This window comes from Diabrotica virgifera, chromosome 7 (assembly GCF_917563875.1).
Source record: "Diabrotica virgifera virgifera chromosome 7, PGI_DIABVI_V3a".
NCBI lineage: Eukaryota > Metazoa > Arthropoda > Insecta > Coleoptera > Chrysomelidae > Diabrotica > Diabrotica virgifera.
The window spans coordinates 139,058,066-139,080,116 of record NC_065449.1 but is presented as its reverse complement, the minus strand read 5'-3'; the positions used below and the strand labels follow the sequence as shown (position 1 = coordinate 139,080,116).

Genomic DNA, 22,051 nt, shown 5'->3' with positions numbered 1-22,051 from the left:
TGTAATGGTGTTTTTTATAGAAGTATATCAAAAATATATACCGGGTGCTGCATCTCATTACGCACCATAGGAATTACAATGCAAAAATAAAGAAATACATATTCCTGCTTCCCTAATTGTTTTAGCTAAAAGTCCATAAGACTTTTTTTGTAGCAAATTACTTTTTATATCAGATGGCATTCTCAAAAAACGAATTATTTTCGTCGTGGAGTGAAAATTGTCGAAAATATCTTCCCCTTTCCATCACCTATTTGAGTTATTAAGGAACAATCAACACCTTTTTTTAAAAATTTCAAAGATCTGTCATATTTGTTGGCACAAGATTATCGTCAATTTATCACACTAAAATAACGGCAAAATGATTTATTTATTTTAAATGATTTAATACTATAATAATACTAATACTTAATACACTAATCATAAAATTTAACATACAACACAGTTTTAATATTTAATTAAAGCAAGTGCTCGAATATTCCACCATTTTGAACTAAACAATACCTTAATCTATTGTAAAATTCTCTACGAACGTTAGCCAATATTCGAGGAGAAGTTTTTCTACATTCTTCGCATATACTATTTTTAAGTTCTTCTAGTGAATTTAACTTTTTTTCGGAATAAATCCTGGTTTTCAAATGCCCCCAAAAAAAATCGTTTGGGGCAAGATCTCCAGACCTAGGGGGCCTCTTAATTTGGCAATTTGGTCCAATAATACAATCATTAAAACAATTGTTGAGAAATTCTTTTACAGTCTGGCTATTATGGGCAGGACATCCGTCCATTTGGAACCACACCTCGTGGTCTTCTCGGACAACCTCTGCCAAAGCAGGCAAAATGTCTTTATCTAATAACATTATAAAACGTTCTGCAGTTAGATTTTCCTCGTAGAAAAAGGGCCCAATTAAGTGATGACCTATTATTCCCAACCAGACTTTGTCTTCTTCGGGTACTGGGTGCGTGTTTCTAGAAAAAGCTGCGGTTTTTCAGTAGCCCATATCCTACAATTTTGTATATTGGGTTCATTGTTCAGAGTGAAAGTACATTCGTCCGTAAAACAGATATTTTTTAACTACGAAAGAAAACCTTCAGCAAGAGAGCGGCCAACAATATGTGCCATTTGCTTCAAAGACGTTATTACTCATTTTACCAGACACCTTTTCAGGCACCATCCAGATAATAAGAAAGTTCAGTTAATCAAATCCCTAAAGCCCAAAAGTAAGAAACGTATGGAACTTGTAGCTGCTTTAAGAAAACAAGGATATTTTATTCTACAAACAGAAAAAAATATTACACGCCCTGTTAAATCTTCAAAAAAACTAGATCCAAAATACTTTGTTTGTAGTCATTGTCTGGGACATTACACTAAAGAGTTTTTAAGCAAACACGTTAAAAGCTGTAAAAATAGGTCATCGTCAAACTCAAAGAATTGTTTATCTGCTTCACAAACTTTTATGGCGATGGTTAATGTGAAAAACTCAACTTTTTTACAAAATGCTTGAATTAAAGACGAAGTATTCAGTATCATGCGTCCTGATGACAAAAGTGAAGCAGTAAAGAATGACACCCTAATCTGTATGTACGGCGAAACTCTTCTCTCAAAACATAAAAGAAAACAAATAATTAATGTTATTTCGAATAAAATGAGAGAGTTGGGCCGTTTACTTATTACATTAAAAAAATCATATGATATTAAAAATTTATTTGATGCCTTGAAACCAGAACTATTTAATTACCTAATACTTGCTACCAAAGAAATAAGTGGTTATAGTGTAGAGAGTAAAAGCTTCAAATCACCATCACTAGCGTTGCATATGGGATCCAACTTAAAAACGGTTTGTGATGTAGCATACAAACTAGTTCTAGAAAAAAAAAACGTCTTCCTGGTATAGAATGGATCGATCAGAAAATTAAAAAAATCGAAATTAAAGATCTAAGAAAGTTAATTGAGGGTCACTGGTGTAACGAACTGTCTAGTTTAGCTTTGAAAACCCTTAAAGAGAAACACTGGGAAAAGCCTTTGCAATTGCCACTAGCAAGTGATACAGGGTGTTTCATTGGGAAACGGAAATACTTTAATTGTAAATAGAGGTCACCGAGGCGGTTCTAGGTATACTACATTTTTTGCCCTACCGGCTTTTATAACCGAGTTACAGGGTGTTTTATCGATTTTGCCAATTTCTTTCCTAAGTAATAACTTTGGAACCACCCTGTATATTTTTTTGATATTTGGTACACATGTGTATCATCCAAAACCCAAACGACCGACAAACTAATCACAAGAAAAATCCAGGTCCGGATTAACAAAAAATTATAAAGTAATTGTGACCTTAAAACAACACCCTGTATATTGAAATTCTGAAAATCTGTTTGCATATTTGAAAAGAGCACAAAAAACTAAATCTAATTGTTCGCTTCCATTTTTCGGTCAGACAATTTTATGACTTTAATTTTAAAATTATATTGAATTTTTTAAGAACTCTGACATTAAAATGAAGGTATTGTTAACTTTTAATTATAAATTATTAAAGCTATTGAATAAATACTCATTTTAAAATTAATCAATACTTATTTACCACATTGGAACGACCCTATTAATCACAAGAAAAATCCAGGTCCGGATTAACAAAAAAAAAAAAGTAAAGTAATTGTGATCTTGAAACAACACCCTGTATATTGAAATTTTCAAAATTTGTTTGCACATTTGAAAAGACCACAAAAATCTGAGTTTATCGGTTTGCTTAAATTTTTCGTGAAGGAAATTTAATGACTTTAATTTTGAAATTAAATATATTGATAATTTTAAGAACACTGAAATTAAAAAGCAGATTTTTAAAGCACTTTTAACAATAAATTATTAAAGTTATTAAATAAATACCCATTTTAAAAATATTCAATAAGTATTTACGACATTCGAATGACCCACTTACAAATCACAACAAAAATCCAGGTCCGGATTAACAAAACAATATAAAGTAATTGTAACCTTGAAACAACACCCTGTATATTGAAATTTTCAAAATCCGTTTGCACATAGGTATGAAAAGAGCACAAAAAACTACGTTTAATCGTTAGCTTCAATTTTTTGGCCAGACAATTTAATGAATTTAATTTTGAAATTATGTCGAAATTTTTAAGAACTCTGGGAACTCATAATAAAAACTTCGATATAATTTCAAAAGTAATGTCATTAAATTGTCTGCACAAAAAATTAAAGCGGGACATTAAACTTAGTTTTTCGTGCTCTCTTCAGGTGTGCAAACGTATTTTAAAAATTTCAATATACAGGGTGTTTTTTCAAGGTCAGAATTACTTTGTATTTTGTTGTTAATACGGCCCTGGATTTTTCTGTGATTAGTAAGTAAGTCCTTCTAATGCTGTAAATAATAACTGATTATTTTTAAAATTAGTATTTATTCATTAACTTGAATGATTTATTAATAAAAGTGCTTTAAAAACCTGCTTATTAATTTCAGGGTTCTTGAAAATTTTAATATTTTTAATTTCAAAATTAAAGTTAATAAATATTTGCACAAAAAATCAAAGTGAATCTATAAACTCGGATTTTTGTGGTCCTTTCAAATGTGCAAACAATTTTTAAAAATGTCAATATACAGGGCGTTGTTTCAAGGTCAAAATTACTTTATGTTTTTTTGTTAATCCGGACCTGGATTTTTCTTGTGATTAATAATTGGGTCTTTCCAATGTGGTAAATAAATATTGATTCATTTTAAAATGAGTATTTATTCAATGAATTTAATAATTTATAATTAAAAGTTAATAATACCTGCTTCTTAATGTGGAGTTCTTAAAAAAATTCAATATAATTTCAAAATTAAAACCAAAAAATTGTCTGGCCGAAACATCGAAGCGAACTATTAGACTTAGTTTTTTGTGCTCCTTTCAAATATGCAAACAGATTTTTAAAATTTCAATATACAGGGTGTTGTTTTAAGGTCACAATAATTTTATAATTTTTTGTTAATACGGACCTGGATTTTTCTTGTGGTTAGTATGTCGGTCGTTTGGGTTTTATATTAGAGATATGTGTACCAAATATTAAAAAAATATACAGGGTGGTTCTAAAATTATGGCTTAGGAAAGAAATGAGCAAAATCGATAAAACACCCTGTAACTCGGATATAAAAGTCGTTAGGGCAAAAAATTTAGTATACCTAGAACCGCCTTGGTGACCTCTATTCATCATTAAAGTATTTCCGTTTCCCAATGAAACACCCTGTATAAAGCTTTTTAATGACTACTTAAATGCGCTATCAGCTGAATTGTTTAAACTACTTCAGGAAAATACCAATATTAGAAGTAATTATAAAAAATTGACAGAATGTATTTTGGCTAAGACGGTGATTTTTAACCGTAAAAGAGTAGGGGACGTGCAGTATTTAACAGTAGAAACCTACGGGAGGAACTACGATACACTTAATCAAGAAAGTTTTACAGAGGCACTCACTTAAGTTGAAAAGATTATATATAAAAATCATAGGCGTTTTGTAACTGGAGGTAAAGGCTCAAAACCTGTTCCAATTTTATTTTCATTCCAGACGCAAAAATACATTAGCCTTTTACTAAAAGTCAGACAAGAAACCAATGTTGTACCAGAAAACAATCCATATCTTTTTGCAAATCCTGATTCCGAAGATCGCTGGATGTCTGGCGCAAACACAATTAGAAAGATAGCTATTAATTGTGGAGCCAAACATCCAGAACTATTGACATCAACTAGATTTAGGAAACAAATTGCCACGACTCTGCAATTATTAGCCCTCGATGATGACGAAATGGAACAAATCGCCACTTTTATGGGACATACAAAGAAGACACATACCGAGTTTAACAGGTAATGTCAACTTTAAGAGTATGCATGCACTGTTAATTTTGGTTAGGATTTTTTTAAACTTTTTATGCTTGATATGATATATCATACATAATGTAATAGAATTAGCAACAATGGTTAAGTTTCGAAAAGTTTACTTTAAAGGTATCTCGTACACAAAATATTTCAAAAAGCTTTCTTTGAAAAATAGTTAAAACCGGGTTTTAATTGTTCCTTGTCCGAACTTAGCAAAACGCGTGTTGAGTCTAAATTTGTTTAATGAATAAACATTTCTTTTTAAAATTTACCAGCATATTTTCTTTCAGCCTTTCCGATATATTTGAATGCGATATATGAAAAATCGTTATTTCCCCTTTAATATTCGAAAATCGTTGTTAGAATGTATGCTTCATAAATCCGTATTTAAAATAAATTATTGTTCTATTAGACTCTCACTGTTTCCGATAAGGTAAATTCGATGGATACCTAAACCATGTATCTACATAGACATTTAAATCGTTTTAAAATTAATAAAATACTTTTAGACTACCGCAAGATATCTACCAGACTGCTAAAGTAGCCAAGATTCTTTTACTTATGGAAAAAGGCAAGGGAAATCGGTACCGAGGAAAAAAATTAAGTGAAATCAATATAGATGATAACGAATACTATAGCTCTGAATACGAAGGCGATGAAGAACCGATTATGCAGAAGGTGCTAAAGCGGGTTACAAGGGGAAAAAACCTGAAGACGAATTAGATACTGGAGATTCTGACAGATATGTGCATCAGTCAACGGAACGTGATCAACATAATGAAAACACATTATCAAGAAATTATTTTAAAAAGGCGACTAAGCCGTTTCACGAATCTAACGAAGCAAATAGTGAAGAACCACCAACAAAAAAAACTAAAGGTATGAATAAGTAAAAGTGTCTACGATCATCACAAAACAAAATTTTTTGATATTCCGCCATATTTTGTTTAAAGTTACGTTATCAATGAATAAATATAAAAGTAAAAAGATAAAAGAAAGAAAAAACGGGAATACCTGAGATTTTTCCCTACTTTTGTTTTTTCAAAATTACCACCGTTATTACCAGGTTAACATAGAAAATATTTTTGGCGGTTAGAAATTTTAATATTAAAATAAAACTTTAAATGAATATAGGTCATAACTTTTTAAACGACCACTTTACTTTTCTGCACTTAAAATTTGGATTATTCCTGTGGATCCGTCCCTGGAAAAAATATGAAATAATAATATTAGATATTAAAATATTTAGTTAAAATATATTCATACGTGATTTTTTTTGTATTTTTTTAACGTTTTGACGTTTTTAGAATCATCCACGAAATCCATCCAGAGATTCAGAGCCAAATGGTCAGATAATGAAAAACAAGTTTTACTTCAGTACTTTGAAAAACATATTGAAACAAAAATTACCCCTCGGAAACATGAATGTGACGAACTACTGAAACTACATCCACACGTGTTCGAAAATAAGGACTGGGTCCGAATAAAAACATATGTGTATAATACATTCCGTGAAAGGAAGTGATTACTTATTTTTATTTTTACTGAACCACATAGATTATTTTTAGTTCCAATAAATTACTTTTAAATAATATATATTTTATTTTCAAAAATGTTTAAACCTAAACAAATCCGATTTTTGTACGAAAAGATCATTTTTAAATATGATCAGGTACGCAATATAAAATAGTGAAAGTTGAGAAATCTGACAACCCTGTCGGGCTTCATATAGTCTGGTAAATATAAACATTTTATACAATTGGCTTCGTATTGCCTTCAAATGTTTGGGCTTCGAAAGACCTAAACCATATATCTACTATTTGTGTATTAAAATAACTTACCCCTCAAAGGTTGCCTTTACTAACTTTAGAATTTCCTATATAACTACATAAAATACACTCCTCTATCGGGCGTATTAAGGGTGGGCTTCCGGTTGTCTGACTAATATAGTGGGCTTGGTATTAATAGAGTAATGTGTATATATATATATATATATATATATATATATATATATATATATTTATTATAATTTTTATAACGATCGTAGTATTCTAAATAGTTTAGGTATATCCTTATGTGTTACACTGGCCACCTCCTTACAGTGAAGTGTATTTCTTAATAACGATGCAAAAATATCTCGTCTGTTCGGATTGTTACATTGCTGGAAAATGACAATTGGATGTTGGTCGTTCTACTGTGCAAAGAACTTACCAACGATTTCTTGAGACAGGATCTCATAAACTGCGATCCGGTTCGAGTTCCAAAAGGAAGACAAAGTCAGGGATCACATTCTCTCTATTGCTGCATTGAGAAACCGGATGCAAACTGCTAGAATACTTTAAAGCCATATTCAGTAAGCCCAAGGATCAGTAATCAGCGTTTCTTTCTACTGTTCGACGAAGGTTGAGAACAGTATTTGAAGCTTACAGTGCAGAAACGGTGCCATTACTTACTGCTGCTCACAAGAGATACAGACTGGCATTTGCTCGTGAATACGTCAGTTGAACGTAGACAATTGAAAAAAGTATTATTTACGGTTGAGTTTAGTTTATAATATCAATTTATAATACCTAAATATGGTCGAAATATTGTCTACAGAAGGGCTAGAGAACGTTATGCTACCTGCACTCGGTCAGACCGGGTTGCATTTGGTGGCGGCTCAGTAATGCTTTCCGCAGGAATTTCTTTTTAGGCACACATGGATCTGGTCTTGATTTTTTTTTCTGTGAATTTGATGGCTTTGACCGAGCCAATTAGCCAGACATTTTGTTATTTTAAAAACAAACAAATTTGTTTTTTTCAATCAGAGGAATTTTTTCTGTATTTCTAACTCTAAATACATAACAAACTAATATATTACATTAATTATTATCTAAATAATACACTGTTTTTGTTGTAAATATTTTTTTTTGTAAATTTTTATTTTTTTGTATTTTTTTTATAATGTTTAATTTGTTTTTTTTATTATTTTTTATTATTATTTTTTTATTATTATTTTTTATTGTTTTTTTTTACTACGCTAAGACATAAACCCGATTCAACATATCGGAGGTTTACATATTCGTACTATCTAGTTTTTTTCGTTTTTTTGCTTTTTTTTTTCTTGTTTTTGCTTTTTTTCTTTTCCTTTTCTCTTTTTTTCCTTGTTCTTTTCTTTTTTCAATTATAATATACAATAATTACTTAAATCTACAGGGTTTAAAAAAAAACAACAACAAAACAAACATGTTTGTTTTGTTTTAACAAACATGCCGGCTTTGTTTTAACAAAATTTCTTAAATACAGGGTAAATTTTATTGCTACAATTTATATTTACAGTTTTTGATATGTTTGTAAATTGTTTTTAACGTATTAATATCTTCAGAAAATATCAAATTGTTCAGGTAGACGGGAAGTGGAATTTTTAATATATTAAGATTATCATAAAATTTATTTATATTTACTGATCGATGTGAACATTCGAGGAGAATATGTAGTAGATCACCTTCTTTTCCACACTCACAGTTAGGTGACTCTGTGAGACCCAAACTGTACATATGAAGGGGGGTAAGAGCATGATTACTTCTCAATCTATTTATAACTCTTATGAAATGGCGGTTTGATACAGAATGAAACCATCTTTTAATGGGAATTTCAGGCTGCATTTGTTTGTAATTACTACCAGTTCTCGTGTTTCGATAATGCCTTTGCCAATTTTATTTTTGGTGTCGTCTACTAATAATATCAATATCCGAAATGGGTAGTAAGTTCATGGGAAGTTCTTCGCTTATTTCTAGGGAGGATTTGGCTAGCCTGTCTACTCTTTCGTTACCCCTTATTTCCTGCGTGTCCCTTTATCCATGATATAATGATGTTTTTTCCTAAATTTACAATTTTGTTATAAAGAGTTATAATTTCCAGTTCTATATGATTGAGTTGTTGGGACTTATGTACGTTAGTTAGTCTATCAACGACACTCTTACTGTCTGTAAATATTATGCAGCTATAGGGTTCGTTACTAAATATGTGTCTTAAAGCAAAAAGTATCGCTATCATTTCAGCGGTGTATATCGATGATTCACAAGGCAATTTGAATAATTTTTTAAATCCACTTTGAATATTGATTATTGCACATCCTACTTTGTTTTGTACTTTGGATCCATCTGTATAGTAAAACTGATAATGTGGCCATTTATGAAGTATAAATGATTGAAAAATGGCTGGATTTAAATTAATATCCATAAAAAAAGTATTAATTTGTTTTGAGAAAAATTCTTCTAATACCTTCTAATACCTACCGAAAGGACGCATTAACATAACGGAGATCCTACAATATCATGTAATGTCATATGCTGGATTAATTGGCAATGGTTTTCTGTTAATGCAAGATAATACGAGACGACAAGGATTGTAACCAGTATTTGAAGATGTTGGTATTTCAAAAATGGACTGCTCTGCTCAAAGTCCAGATCTTAATCATATTGAGCATATATGGAGCCTTCTCAAAAGACGTGTAAGACGTCGTATACCTACTCCAACATTAGAGGCCTTCGAATGGTTCTCATTGAGTAATGGATAACTTTTGCTCAAAGGGATAGCCAAAACATGTTTCATTCCAAATCGAATGATGAGTTGCACCTAGAATTATGGTGACAACACACCGTATTGAAACGAGTGACACTTGCCTTTTCTTGACCCTCTAATTCAATGGGTAACTGTAAAGGGCACATTGAAATTTTCAATACATTTATTATTTTCTCAAATTTTTCTGAAAATTTTCAATTTGATACTTATGAAAATGACATGTTACGTGCTACAAGAGAACTCACTCAATACACAATAGATTTCATTTTATATAATAATTAAGAATAAAGTAAAAAAGATAAAAAAATTCTTAAATTTTGTGGGTGTTCCGTTTTCTCTGACGCGCAATTTGAGAATGTCGGGAAAAACTACTGGCAGTTTAAAAATGACAAAAAATGCGTATTTTCGAAAAACTGGCTATTAGGCTATTGATTATGTATTTTAGACAGAAACTACAACGTTAACGGGGTTTTATTGTTTCATATAGTCAATGGACCTCTAGATATGAAAAACCCGCGGAGTGCTACCATTTAAAGGGGTGCTTTCTTGAGAAAGGGGTGAATTAGTCCCTAGGCACAGGGCGAATTAGGGTGAGTTTTATGCACTTTTGGTACAAACACGTCTACAGGAAAATTGTTCCAGGTTAAATTTACTATCGAAACATCACATTTTAAAGTCAAAAATATTTTTTTTACAAAAATATATTTTTGAGAAAAGCAAGAAAAAAAACACGAAAGATAGCAATTTTGTTTTTTTCCCATTACCTTTTTGTAATGTTCATCTTTGGAATTTCCCTTTCATTTTTGAGTCCTTCCTGCTTCTTGTGTCCAATCTTTCCACAGAAGTATCATTTGAAGCGGAATTTCTTTTTGAAGGTTTTCTTCGGATTGTCACCATAAAAGCCAGAAGTCCTCCAATGCTGAATTAGCCTTGTGCCTTATGCCGCTCTTCCTCAACCGATAATTTGCTTTTGGCAAAATCAAGTGTGACTGCGGTGATTGTTTGGGAGAAAACGACATCAATAATGGTTGTTACCGTACTCTGATATAGAGACTAAAAGCTGACTAAGCATTTCCTCATCATCAATTTTACCACCAGCATATTTTAAATGAGTTCGCTTAAATTCTACGTTATAACTACTCAATAAGTCACTTGCCTGATACTTCATATTATTTAACTTATTGTGAAGGCTACTCCTCCACTCTTTGCATAAGTATGTTCCTATCTTTTAGGTCACTCTTCTTTCAGGTAGCTGAAAAGACCTGCCTGCTCATTCGGAGTTCAACTCAAGTTCAGCGCCATTACCAAGTTCAAGGCATGAAGTGCGTACCACCGTACAATGCACTTCATGCCTTGAACTCGGTTATGGCGCAGAACTAGAGTTGAACTCCGAATGAGCAAGCGGGCCTAAATGCTCAGATGCCAAATCGGTTACCATCGGTTACAGTCGAGGTATTTCTTGACATATTCAGTTTTTTAGCGTTCCTACCTACACTTACATTTCTTCCTCTTCAGGTTCCTTCCCCTATCGGAGGTTGGAAATCATCATCGCTATCTTAATTTTTATTGGTCGCACTTCTGAGTAATTCTAATGAGCTGCAACCGAACCACTCTCTCAAATTTCTTAGCCAGGATATTTTGCGTCATCCTGGGTTTCTCTTCCCTTGCATAATTAACCTAAGTAATACGTACTTCTCGCCCCTCATTATATGAGCCAGATATTGAATCTTTCTAATTTTAACAGTTTTTATGACTTCACATTCTTTCTTCATTCTTTGTAACACCTCTATATTAGTTACTTTTTCAGTCCACGATATTCTGTGGATTCTCCTGTAGCACCACATCTCAAAGGAGTTTAATTTTTTGATTTCAGACTGTTTTATTGTCCACGCTTCCATGCCGTATAGTAAAGTAGAAAAACCGTAACAACGTAGCATTCTTGTGCGGATCTCTAGATTAAGGTTACGGTTACAAAGTAAGTTCTTCAATTTTATGAACGTGTTTCTTGCCATTTCTATTCTAGATCTGATTTCTTTTATTTGATCTGCAACTTCGGTTAGCCACGTTCCTAAATATTTATATGTTGTTACTCTTTCAATCGTTGTATTATTGATGATCAGGTTATCTACATGTTGTGTTTTTTTTTGAGAATATCATTGATTTCGTTTTCTTGAGATTCATTTGGAGTCCGTACCTTTCACATGCATTGTATACATGTTGTATTATGTACTGTAAATCTTCCATGTCACTTGCAAATATGACCGTATCGTCCGCATATCTAATATTATTAATGCTATTTCCGTTGACCAAAATACCTTCTACAATATCCAATAAAGCTTCTTGAAATATCAATTCACTGTAGACGTTGAATAAGAGTGGTGAAAGTATGCACCCCTGTCGAACTCCTCTAAGTATACTTACTTCCTCTGTCACTTCTCCTTCGACTCTTACTCTTGCTTTCTGATTTTGATACAGATTCGATATAATTTGTAGATCTCTACTATCTATGTTATTGGTCTTAAGAATACTTAAAAGCTTTTCATGTTGAACTCTGTCAAAAGCTTTTTTAAAATCTATGAAGCAAGCATATATGTCCTGATTCATATACACACTTACATTTACTAACCTCTAAATCTTCTATATCATAAATTCATGAGATATTTTTATCATTAAGACACGATTCAGGTTAAAATATGTAATTTATATTACAGAAAACATTAAATAGACACATTTTACAAATTGACATGCTTGGCAATGGCATCAGAATGACTAATATTGATATTATCATTATTAATATGAGAAGAAAAATCACAGTGCATTTACATAATTACGAACTGCAAAATTATGTAGGTATACTGTAACAAATATAAAAATTATATAGGTAGGTATCAACAGGGACAAAATATAGAAGAAAATATATCCGGAACCGTCAAAATGCAATAAATATAAAAGTAGTACAAGTTTACAGATTTATATATTTTTATGATCGTAACAAATTAGATAGGTATAACTATATATAATTACACACCTACTATAAGGTTAGGAGATTTCATGGAAATATAAAACTTAAGTGATCTAATTTATCATTTGCGAGAAAAGCATATAGGTCTTAAGTAACGTACATATACTGTAATTATGGTTACCTTGCTAAAAACCAGCGAACACATTTACGAGGTGTACCTACCTGCTACCTACAGATAATTTCTTGTATTTATAAGTTTATTCTTCGCTTTAAGTTTTCACCATGGTGTCTTATTTCGCAGACTCCTATTACGTTCCATTTAATTTCTTTGATTGCATCTTCCATTTCGAAGAATTTTTCTTCTGACAATACAGTTCTAGCATTATAAGTGGCAACGTAGAATAAAAAGGATTTTCGTATTTCTAGTCTGGTCAGTGTTTTGTCATCCTTGGGACATACTGGTAAATAAGAGTGAGATACTGGAGTTATCCTACTTACCTGGGGCATTTCCGTCTTTATTTCAAAACCTACCATTTCGATTTGTTTGAGGGAATGTTGGCAACATAGAACACCACGCTTGTCGAACGGGTTGGTTAGCCGCAGTATAGGAGCCAATCAAACTGCTGAAGTCTTGCCTCCTACTATCCAATATTAGGTCGGTCCTGTTTCAATTTCCATACGCCTCAAAATGGTACTGGAAATGCTGCTTACCATTTTCAGGAATATTTATGGACCTTCTGGTCTAGATCCGTGATGTTCTGCGTTAACAGGGGCACCTCGTGTAGGATGTGGCTCTTCACCACGCATTACGGTCCTGACTAGAGAGAGGCTAAGGTTCCACTTGGAAGAGCTATATTCGCCTTATCTAGCTCTGGGAGCTTGTAAGGACCTGAGTTCAGTCAAATAAACATTTTTTCCTGTTTTCGGGCAACATTAAAATGTATTTCGAATTAAATAAATTATATACATTCTTCCTTTTGTCCCAATTAATTTAATTAAAATAAAATTTTGTTGGGCACCGTGTATAAATAATTATGTTAAATATGTTAGTGAATAGAGCACTTGAAGAACTTGTCGAATGAGCTATCACACGACCCCTATTCTCATTTAAAAAATCATTGATTACGTCATCACGCCCAGATGGATGACGTCACTAGTATGATATATAATGCCAAAAAATTATAATTGATAAATAAAAATCGACCTGTTTCGGGATTTATCTCCGGAGTCGCTCATTCTCGATCAAATGAATTTATTCCAACTCAAACGTCTTCACTGTAAAAGTAAGTTTATTAAGCATAATATAATATTTTAAAAATGCCAAATTAACAAACACACTATAATCATTTAAAAATACTTCAAGTATATCTATTTATATTTTGATCTCATACTTTAAACTTTAATCTTTAAAAATGTATATAATTGAAAAATTTAAAACATGGATAATTTTGATTCCGTACAAACAATATGTCCTTAACGAGGGCAAATAGTCATATTTTCTATATACATAAAACAATAATATATATCACAATCAGAACCAACACATAAACATTCAGAAGCTGAACTATTAGGCCTGGATCCCGCGTAGAAAAAAAAGTTTATTAATAGCAAGCTGAAAATTTGTTAATAGCTTAACGGTGTCTAGTCGGACAAACTTTGATGTGCGGGAAGACTGATTAATTTAATTGTTGGAACTGGTTACGGGTTTCGAACGTCAGACTACGAAAACTTCTCATGTATTTTGTCGGACAGAACTTCCCATTGATTTGTTACCCTTTCAAACTCTCGTGCAAAAATCAAACTGCTATTTGCCACCAATATAATTTCTGTCATTTGACATGTTCTACGTGTCGGTCTTATTAAAATGCCCAACATATTTGTCGGACAAACATTTTTTCATATATTATATACAATTTTTCTGTTAAATAAACTTAAAAACAACGCAATAAACACAATTAAAATCACGTTTTATAATTAAAACTTCCCATGTTCCAATGTTCCCATACATCAAAGTTTGTCCGACTAGACACCGTTAAGCTATTTCCAAATTTTCAGTTTGCTATTAATCAACTTGTTTTTTGGTACGTAGGGTCCAGGCCTATATTACAAAAGTTAACTCCGGATTAATCTCTCACTTCTGAATTTTATAAAATAGCATTATACAATTCTATTTATAGAAAAATTCAATGTCAAATTATATTATTTTTTTACATTGTTTTTATGCTAATTTTTTTCCTACAAATTTACGTCAAGGTAATTATTAAGAATTTCTTTAAAAGACTAATACGGTAAACGAAATTAAAATCTTTTTTTTAACAAAAATAACCCTGCATCAAGTAGGTACTAAGAATTATTAGTAACGGCTACAACACAAATTACAAGTTTTCAATTTCTTACAATGTAAGTACCTATACAATTTCGATATATTTATTATTTTAAATATTGTAAACTTTATTGACTTTTAAATAAACTGCTCGTCAAAAGTTAGGGATATAGAAAATTATGCTCAATTTTCATAGTTGATTTTTTCGTGAGCAGATGAACGGAATTCCGCTAATTTTTTTTTATTATTTTAGATTTTTCTTTAGTATTTACAGTTATTCAAAGGTTTACTCAAACTTTTTTTGTACTTATTACCGGGTGGAAGAAAAGAAATGTTTTTCTTATGTTATGTTTGTGACACCCTGTAGGGAGGACGAGGTACAAATGTTAGTATACATCGAAATTGTATTATAGTCTTATGTTTTGTGAACATTTTGTTTTTTGAATGTCCCTGATATCTTTAGAAACGAAAAAATAGACGGTTTTATAATTTAACATGCGTTTTAACCGAAACAAAAGTTTGAGACACCTTGTAGGGAGGAAAAGGCTCAAAGGCGAGTATACAGTATACCTCGATGTTATGTTGTAGTCTCATATTTAATTTGTGAATATTTTATTTTTTTAATTTTTCTAATATCTTTAATAACAAAGAAACTAGACGGAATTACTCTTTAATATGTGTTTTAACTGACGACATGCGTCACACATGTTAAACATAGAAACACATATTAAAGAGTAATACCGTCTAGTTTCTTTGTTATTAAAGATATCAGAGAAATTAAAAAATAAAATATTTAAAACATATGAGACTACAACCTAATATCGAGGTATACTCACCTTTGTGCCTTTTCCTCCCTACAAGGTGTCTCAAACTTTTGTTTCGGTTAAAGCACATGTTAAATTACAAAACCGTCTATTTTTTTGTTTCTAAAGATATCAGGGATATTCAAACAACAACATGTTCACAAAACATAAGACTACAATAGGATTCTGATGTATACTCACATTTGTACCTCGTTCTCCCTACGCTGTCTCCCTACGCCGTCTCAAACATAACATAAGAAAAACATTTCTTTTCTTCCACCCGGTATAAGTACAAAAAATAAGTTTAAGTAAACCTTTTCACAACTATTTAAATACTAAAGAAAAATCTAAAATAATAAAAAAGTAGCGGAATCCGTCGGTTCGCGAAAAAATCAACTATGACAACAGCATAATTTTCTATATCAATAACTTTTGACGAGCAGTTTATTATATTTATGTGCTTGATTGAACTGCTGTAGGAGATGAAGCAGTTGAGAAAAATAACAGGAAAAACGAAATTGGACCGAATAAAAAATGAGGATATTAGACAAAGACTGAAACAGAAATCGATAATAACAAAGATCCAAAAAAGAAAATTAAAATGGTTTGGACACATTAACAGAATGGACCAGGGAAGACTACCAAAGCAGGTGTTTGAATCAAAAAGATATAGTAAAAGAAGGAAAGGGAGGCCAAGGAAAAGATGGATCGATCAGATTATAGAAATTGGACAGGAAAAGGGAAAAACACATCAACAAATGAAAGAGTTAGCAAAGGACCGCAATAAATGGAAGAGATGGATAGAGGATGAATAAAACCTCCGACGCCCCTGGGTGGCATAACGAGTTTCGATAAAGAAGAAGAAGAAAAAGAAGATTGAACTGGTATACAGTGGGGAGGAAATGTTGAAAACGTGACCAAAAGTCCCGGTAACAAAATTTTTACAGTTTTTCAACTAGGTATTATGTTGTCTAGGCAGTATTGAATTCCGGTCATAAAAAAGGTAACTGTTTTTTTTATAGAAACAGCCGGCCGATTCATTTTTAAGTTGCAGAGTAAGTAAAGGCTTTGTACATGTGCGGGCGATTTCGCCGCGTTTTACCTGATAAACATTAACACCGCGTTTCAAGTTACCGAGGAACAATGATATCGTACACAATGTAAGCGCGAGTTAAACAGGTAAACCGCGGCGTTAGCGCTGGCAAAGCGCCTGCATATGTACAAAGCCTAACCTAACACGGCATGTTTTCGTTAGTAAGGTCTTGGGACCAGCTTACCGTAAAAGGTAGCGCGTCTTTAAACGTTGACCAACTTTTTCTGTACGGTGATACATCAGATATAAAACATGAATCATTTTTCCCCACGTATGTACTTTGTTTTTCAATGCTCTACCGTTGTAAAAAAATATAGTAACAATCAGGGTCGGACTGGCTCATAAAAAATACGCCAACCCGAACTCTAAAAAAGGCGCCAACCTAAGCTCTAAACCAAGCCAAGGCGTCAGAGCCCCCTCCAAAGGTTTTTACATCAAACTTTTTGAAAATTCCAACGAATGTAAAGTAAATCACTATTATCTTTTATTTTGTTTTAATTTAATTTTAATTTAATTCAATTAAATAATATAGGTACCTACCTAATATTTTTATTGTGAATCAGCCACAATTTTATAGAGTAATACCGTTGATTGAAGTATTGGGTACCCATATCAATATTTCAATCAACGGTAATACTGGCTATCTAAGAGACTTATTGATATTCAGCTCAGCGGGGTGCTATTGTTCCAAACGACTCGTGTACTTGGCGAATAATCGTCACTTGCGTATACTGTAGGGATTGTCCCGTTTTTTAACAATTTGTCCCGGAGTCCCGAAAAAGTATCTCGGGACGCCTAAATGTCCCGTATTTGCGTTGGGTTGAGTTTTTTTATCTGACTATATTTTCTCTCTTTACTTTTTCTTCAATTTCTGCATTTGTTTTCATTCTTATTTCTCCCTCTTTTGTTACATTGTGGCTCAGTAATGTTCTCATTATTTTTCTTTCAAATTTCAGAAGGCTGCTCTTTCTTGTTAATCGTCGTTGTTTCCATCCCATATGTAACACCAAGTCTTATTAAGGTCTTATATAGGTTCATATTATACTTAGAGTCTTGCTTCCCAGCAGATTTCTACCGTGTAAATGTTTTTTCTGTCCTTCAGAATTCTTTCCTCTGTTCTCTCTTTTTCCGGTTTTCCCTAGATGGATATAGTTTTAAATTTATGGTTCTGTGTTATTAGATATTTCTGAGTTGGGTCATCTTTCTCTATCGCCATGTATTTTGCTGTGAGCTGGTTTATCTCTAGTCCTATTATTCTCTTCGCTTCCTTATGTAATTTTCCAACTGCAAGTGTTATCTTCGTCTTCGCTGTGATGACTGAATCATCTGCATATGTTACTATTTGAAGTTGATCTGTAATAATGTTTTTGTTTGCAAGATTGTCATCCTCATGATTACAGATTATGTCAATATCTGATATTATCAATATCAGATTAAATACTGTCGGAGAGATAGAGTCAGTCACCTTGTTTCACGCCTTTGTGTACATTAATCTCCTTATAAGTTGTTCCGTTGTAACTGATCCTTGCTCTGGTGTTCTTTAGGCTCTTTGTTAGCATATGTCTTAATTTTTCTGGGATTCCAACATTCTCTAGCTACTCCATCATTTTTGTCTGATTGGTTGTATCAAAAGCGCTTTTGAAATCTATGAATATTAGGTGCATTTCTCTGTTGTATTCTCTCGATTTTTGAATTATTTGCTCCACTGTATGTATGGAATTAATTGTCGACCTCCCCCGGTCTGAACCTGTGTATTTTCCTAATATTTGTTCAGTGCATGATTTAAGTCTTATGTTTGGTATATTTTCTAGAATGTTATAATATGTGTTGTTTAATAAAGTTATTGCTCTGTAATTCTCGCACTCCTCTAGATCTCCTTTTTTATATATAGGTACCTACTATAATACCTGCGTTCCAATCGGCTGGTAATTTGTTTTGTTCATATTTGTTGTACTAGCTGGTTTATTCCTTTATGTAATTCTCTTCCTCCGTATTTTATTCCACAGTTATTTCATCTTCGGTGAAAATTTTTCCTTCGTCGTTATCTTGTATCTGTATTGTACTTCTTCATCGCAGTGTATTTCCTTCACAGTGAATACCATTTTTTCGTCATATTCTTCCCATATTTTGCTGATCTGTCTGTCCTCAAACAAGGTTTTTCTTTTTTTACTTTTTTAGTCCTCTTGTTTTAATGCTGGGCTTATTTTTTGCTGCTTTGACTTTTTTGTAAAATTATTGTTGTATTTGATAATTTTCTCTGTCTTTTTCAATATCCTCCAGCGAAACCAGTAATTTTTCTTCTTTTTATTTGTTGAGTTGGCTTTGTTTCTAGATATTTTGTATTCTTGCCTGTTTTTTTCTGACGGGTTGTTGATCCGTGCTATTTTGGCGGAATTTTATAGTTTTCTGTTTCGCAGTCTTGATCGTACGTAAATTACACATTCAAAAGTAAATTGAAAAGGATTTATAGGTCCCAAATTAGCTAAAAGACCATGTGTTAATGTCCCTTACCTGTTTGGTTATCGCTCCAAACACTCCTTGGCAGTGGCGCACCCAGGGGGGTTTTGGGGGTTAAATCCCCCAGGGCATATGACAAATATACAAAAAATCGTAGGAAAATACAGGGTGTCCCGAAAAGAATGGTCATAAATTATACCACACATTCTGGGGTCAAAAATAGTTCGGTTGAACCTAACTTACCTTAGTAGAAATGTGCTCATAAAAAAAGTTACAGCCCTTTGAAGTTACAAAATGAAAATCGATTTTTTTTAATATATCGAAAACTCTCAGAGATTTTTTATTGAAAACGGGCATGTATCATTCTTATGGCAGGACCACCTTAAAACAAAATTATAGTGAAATTTGTCCACCCCATAAAAAATTTATGGGGATTTTGTTCCCTTAAACCCCCCCCCCCCAAACTTTTGTGTACGTTCCAATTAATTCATTATTGTGGTAACATTAGTTGAACACAACATTTTTAAAACTTTTTTGCCTCTTAGTATTTTTTCGATAAGCCAGTTTTTATCGAGATGCGGCTTCTTTTTTACTACATTTACATAAAAAGTTTATGGGGGTTTTGTTCCTTTAAACCCCCCAAATGTTTGTGTACGTTCCAATTAAACTATTATTGTGGTACCATCAGTTAAACGCAGTGTTTTTAAAACTTTTTTGCCTCTTAGTCTTTTTTTGATAAGTCAACTTTTATCGAGATGTGGCTTCTTTTTCAAAATGTACCAAAAAATTTAAGTTATAAATAAATTTTCAGATTATTAACAGGTGTCTATAATCATACTGAACCATATACAAATAGGTGGTGGATTCGACAAATATTCAAAATATCTCGATAAACACTGGCTTATCAAAAAAGTACTAAGAGGCAAAAAAGTTTTAAAAATATTGTGTTTAACTAGTGGTGCCACAATAATAATTTAATTGGAACGTACATAAAAGTTTGGGGGGGTTTAAGGGAACAAATCCCCCATAAAATTTTTATGGGGTGCACAAATTTCACTATAATTTTTTTTTAAGATGTTGCTGTGATAAAAATTCCTCATGTCCATTTTCAATAAAAAACCTCTAGGAGTTTTCGATATATGAAAAAAAAAATCGATTTTCATTTTGTAACTTCAAAGGGCTGTAACTTTTTTTGTGTGCACTATTGTGTATAGGTAAGTGAGGTTTGATCAACCTATTTTTGACCCCAGAATCTGTGGTATAATTTATGACCAATCTTTTCGGGACACCCTGTATAACATGTCTTTCACAAACAATACAAAAAAATAAAAATGTATACCATTTTTATTCAGTTGCAATACGAGGCCAAAAATGTCTTAATTTTTACTTAGATTAGAGAGCGTAACCAGCACTCTTATCGACGATTTCACCTCTTGTTAGAGGCTCTTCAGAGAATGCATAGGTTGCTTTCTCTAATCCAGTAAATTTTTCGACACATATTAGTCCCACACTGCAACTGACGTGAATGGATTAGGTGACTAGCGTCATCTGGCAATTAAAAGATAAAGTTTTTCAATCCTAATAGCAACATTAATAATATTGAAAAATATTAAAAATATTACTAAAAGATTTTTAAATTGAAAACTTATTGGTACATTTCCCTGGTGACACCTCCAAGGCTTCTACAATTTGCACGCCAAATGGATGCTGCAGTGAAGACAAAAGGGATGGAATTCTACACTATGCAATTCACAACCCCCGTCTGCAGCTTGGTAAAGTAAAATGGTATACATTTTTATTTTATAGTAGTATTACTCCGTGGGGTAACTAGGTGCATTTTTCGTTGGAACTTTACCAAGCTGCAGACGGGGGTTGTGAATTGCATAGTGTAGAATTCCTTCCCTTTTGTCTTTACTGCAGCATCCATTTGGCTTGCAAATTGTAGAAGCCTTGGAGGCGTCACCAGGGAAATGTACCAATAAGTTTTCAATTTAAAAATCTTTTAGTAATATTTTTAATATTTTTGAATATTATTAATGTTGCTATTAGGATTGAAAAACTTTATCTTTTAATACAAAACAAAATTCGACGCCCAACCAACCCTCTCCCCCCAGAGAAAAATTCTAGGTGCGCCACTGCTCCTTGGATGTGTCCCGTTTTTTCAAGTTTATGATTTGGTCACCCTAGTATACTGGCAATGCTGTGTGAGTGGGTTACTATACAATTATTGTACTATTTGTCAAACACTAATAATAATAATGTTAATACTACTATTAATTGTCAAAGAATTGTTCTAGTAACCCTCCCAAAAGACATAGTAACGGCCGGTTTCACAAAGTAAAGTTAACTTTTGGTTAAGAGATAACCAGAAGTTACGTCAAAATATGCGTTTTAGTTTCAGGTCAACGGCGAAGTATGGTTAACTCACAGAATTTTTAACCAGAGGTTGGAGTGGGTTACCCTTATGGGTATACCCAGAAGAGTAATAATTATGAAACTGAAACGCATATTTTGGGGTAATTTTGAGGTTATCTCTTAACCACAAGTTAACTTTACTTTGTGAAACCGGCCGTAAGTAACTCCAGTAACGATTATTCGCCAAGTACACGAGTCGTTTGAGTCCGGCTTAAAGCCTAGGCTCCACCTACGATGCGTAGTCGACGGCAACACAATGGCAGCTAATCTGGAAAGCTCAACGTAGGTGGCGTTCGTGTAGTTGGAGGTCACGTCAACTTACACTTCAAATCAATCTACTTCTAAGTAAAGATTGCATATTTGTTTCGCTGTGTGTATTAAACTTGAGAAAATAAAATCCCTCAATTTTGTGCTGTACATTTGTGCTCATCGAGAACATCAGGACACAGCTTTCCCAAAAATATTCTGATGAGAAAAAGGTGGATTGTAGCAATAAGAAGGGATAAATATGTGCCGACAATAAATGCACGTATCCGCAATAAACATTTTGTTGAAACAGATTACGTATTGC

The 22,051-nt window shown here is 32.6% G+C and overlaps 2 protein-coding genes across 2 annotated transcripts in view; both read left to right on the top strand.

The window, feature by feature from the left end:
- Positions 1-22,051, top strand: part of LOC114333901 (lysozyme) — a 133,522-nt gene that overhangs the window by 28,989 nt on the left and 82,482 nt on the right. The window lies entirely within an intron of this gene.
- LOC126888056 (uncharacterized) lies at positions 4,153-6,456 on the top strand. The gene is made up of 3 exons (XM_050656074.1): positions 4,153-4,852; positions 5,374-5,743; positions 6,172-6,456. The coding sequence occupies exons 1-2, from the start codon at positions 4,662-4,664 to the stop codon at positions 5,585-5,587; spliced, it is 405 nt and encodes a 134-aa protein (XP_050512031.1). The 5' UTR covers positions 4,153-4,661; the 3' UTR covers positions 5,588-5,743; positions 6,172-6,456.

Coding starts and splice junctions, on each gene's coding strand:
- LOC126888056 (XM_050656074.1), top strand. CDS start 4,662: ATGTCTGGCGCAAACACAATTAGAAAGATAGCTATTAATTGTGGAGCC. Junction 4,853..5,373: donor ACACATACCGAGTTTAACAG/GTAATGTCAACT, acceptor AAATACTTTTAG/ACTACCGCAAGATATCTACC.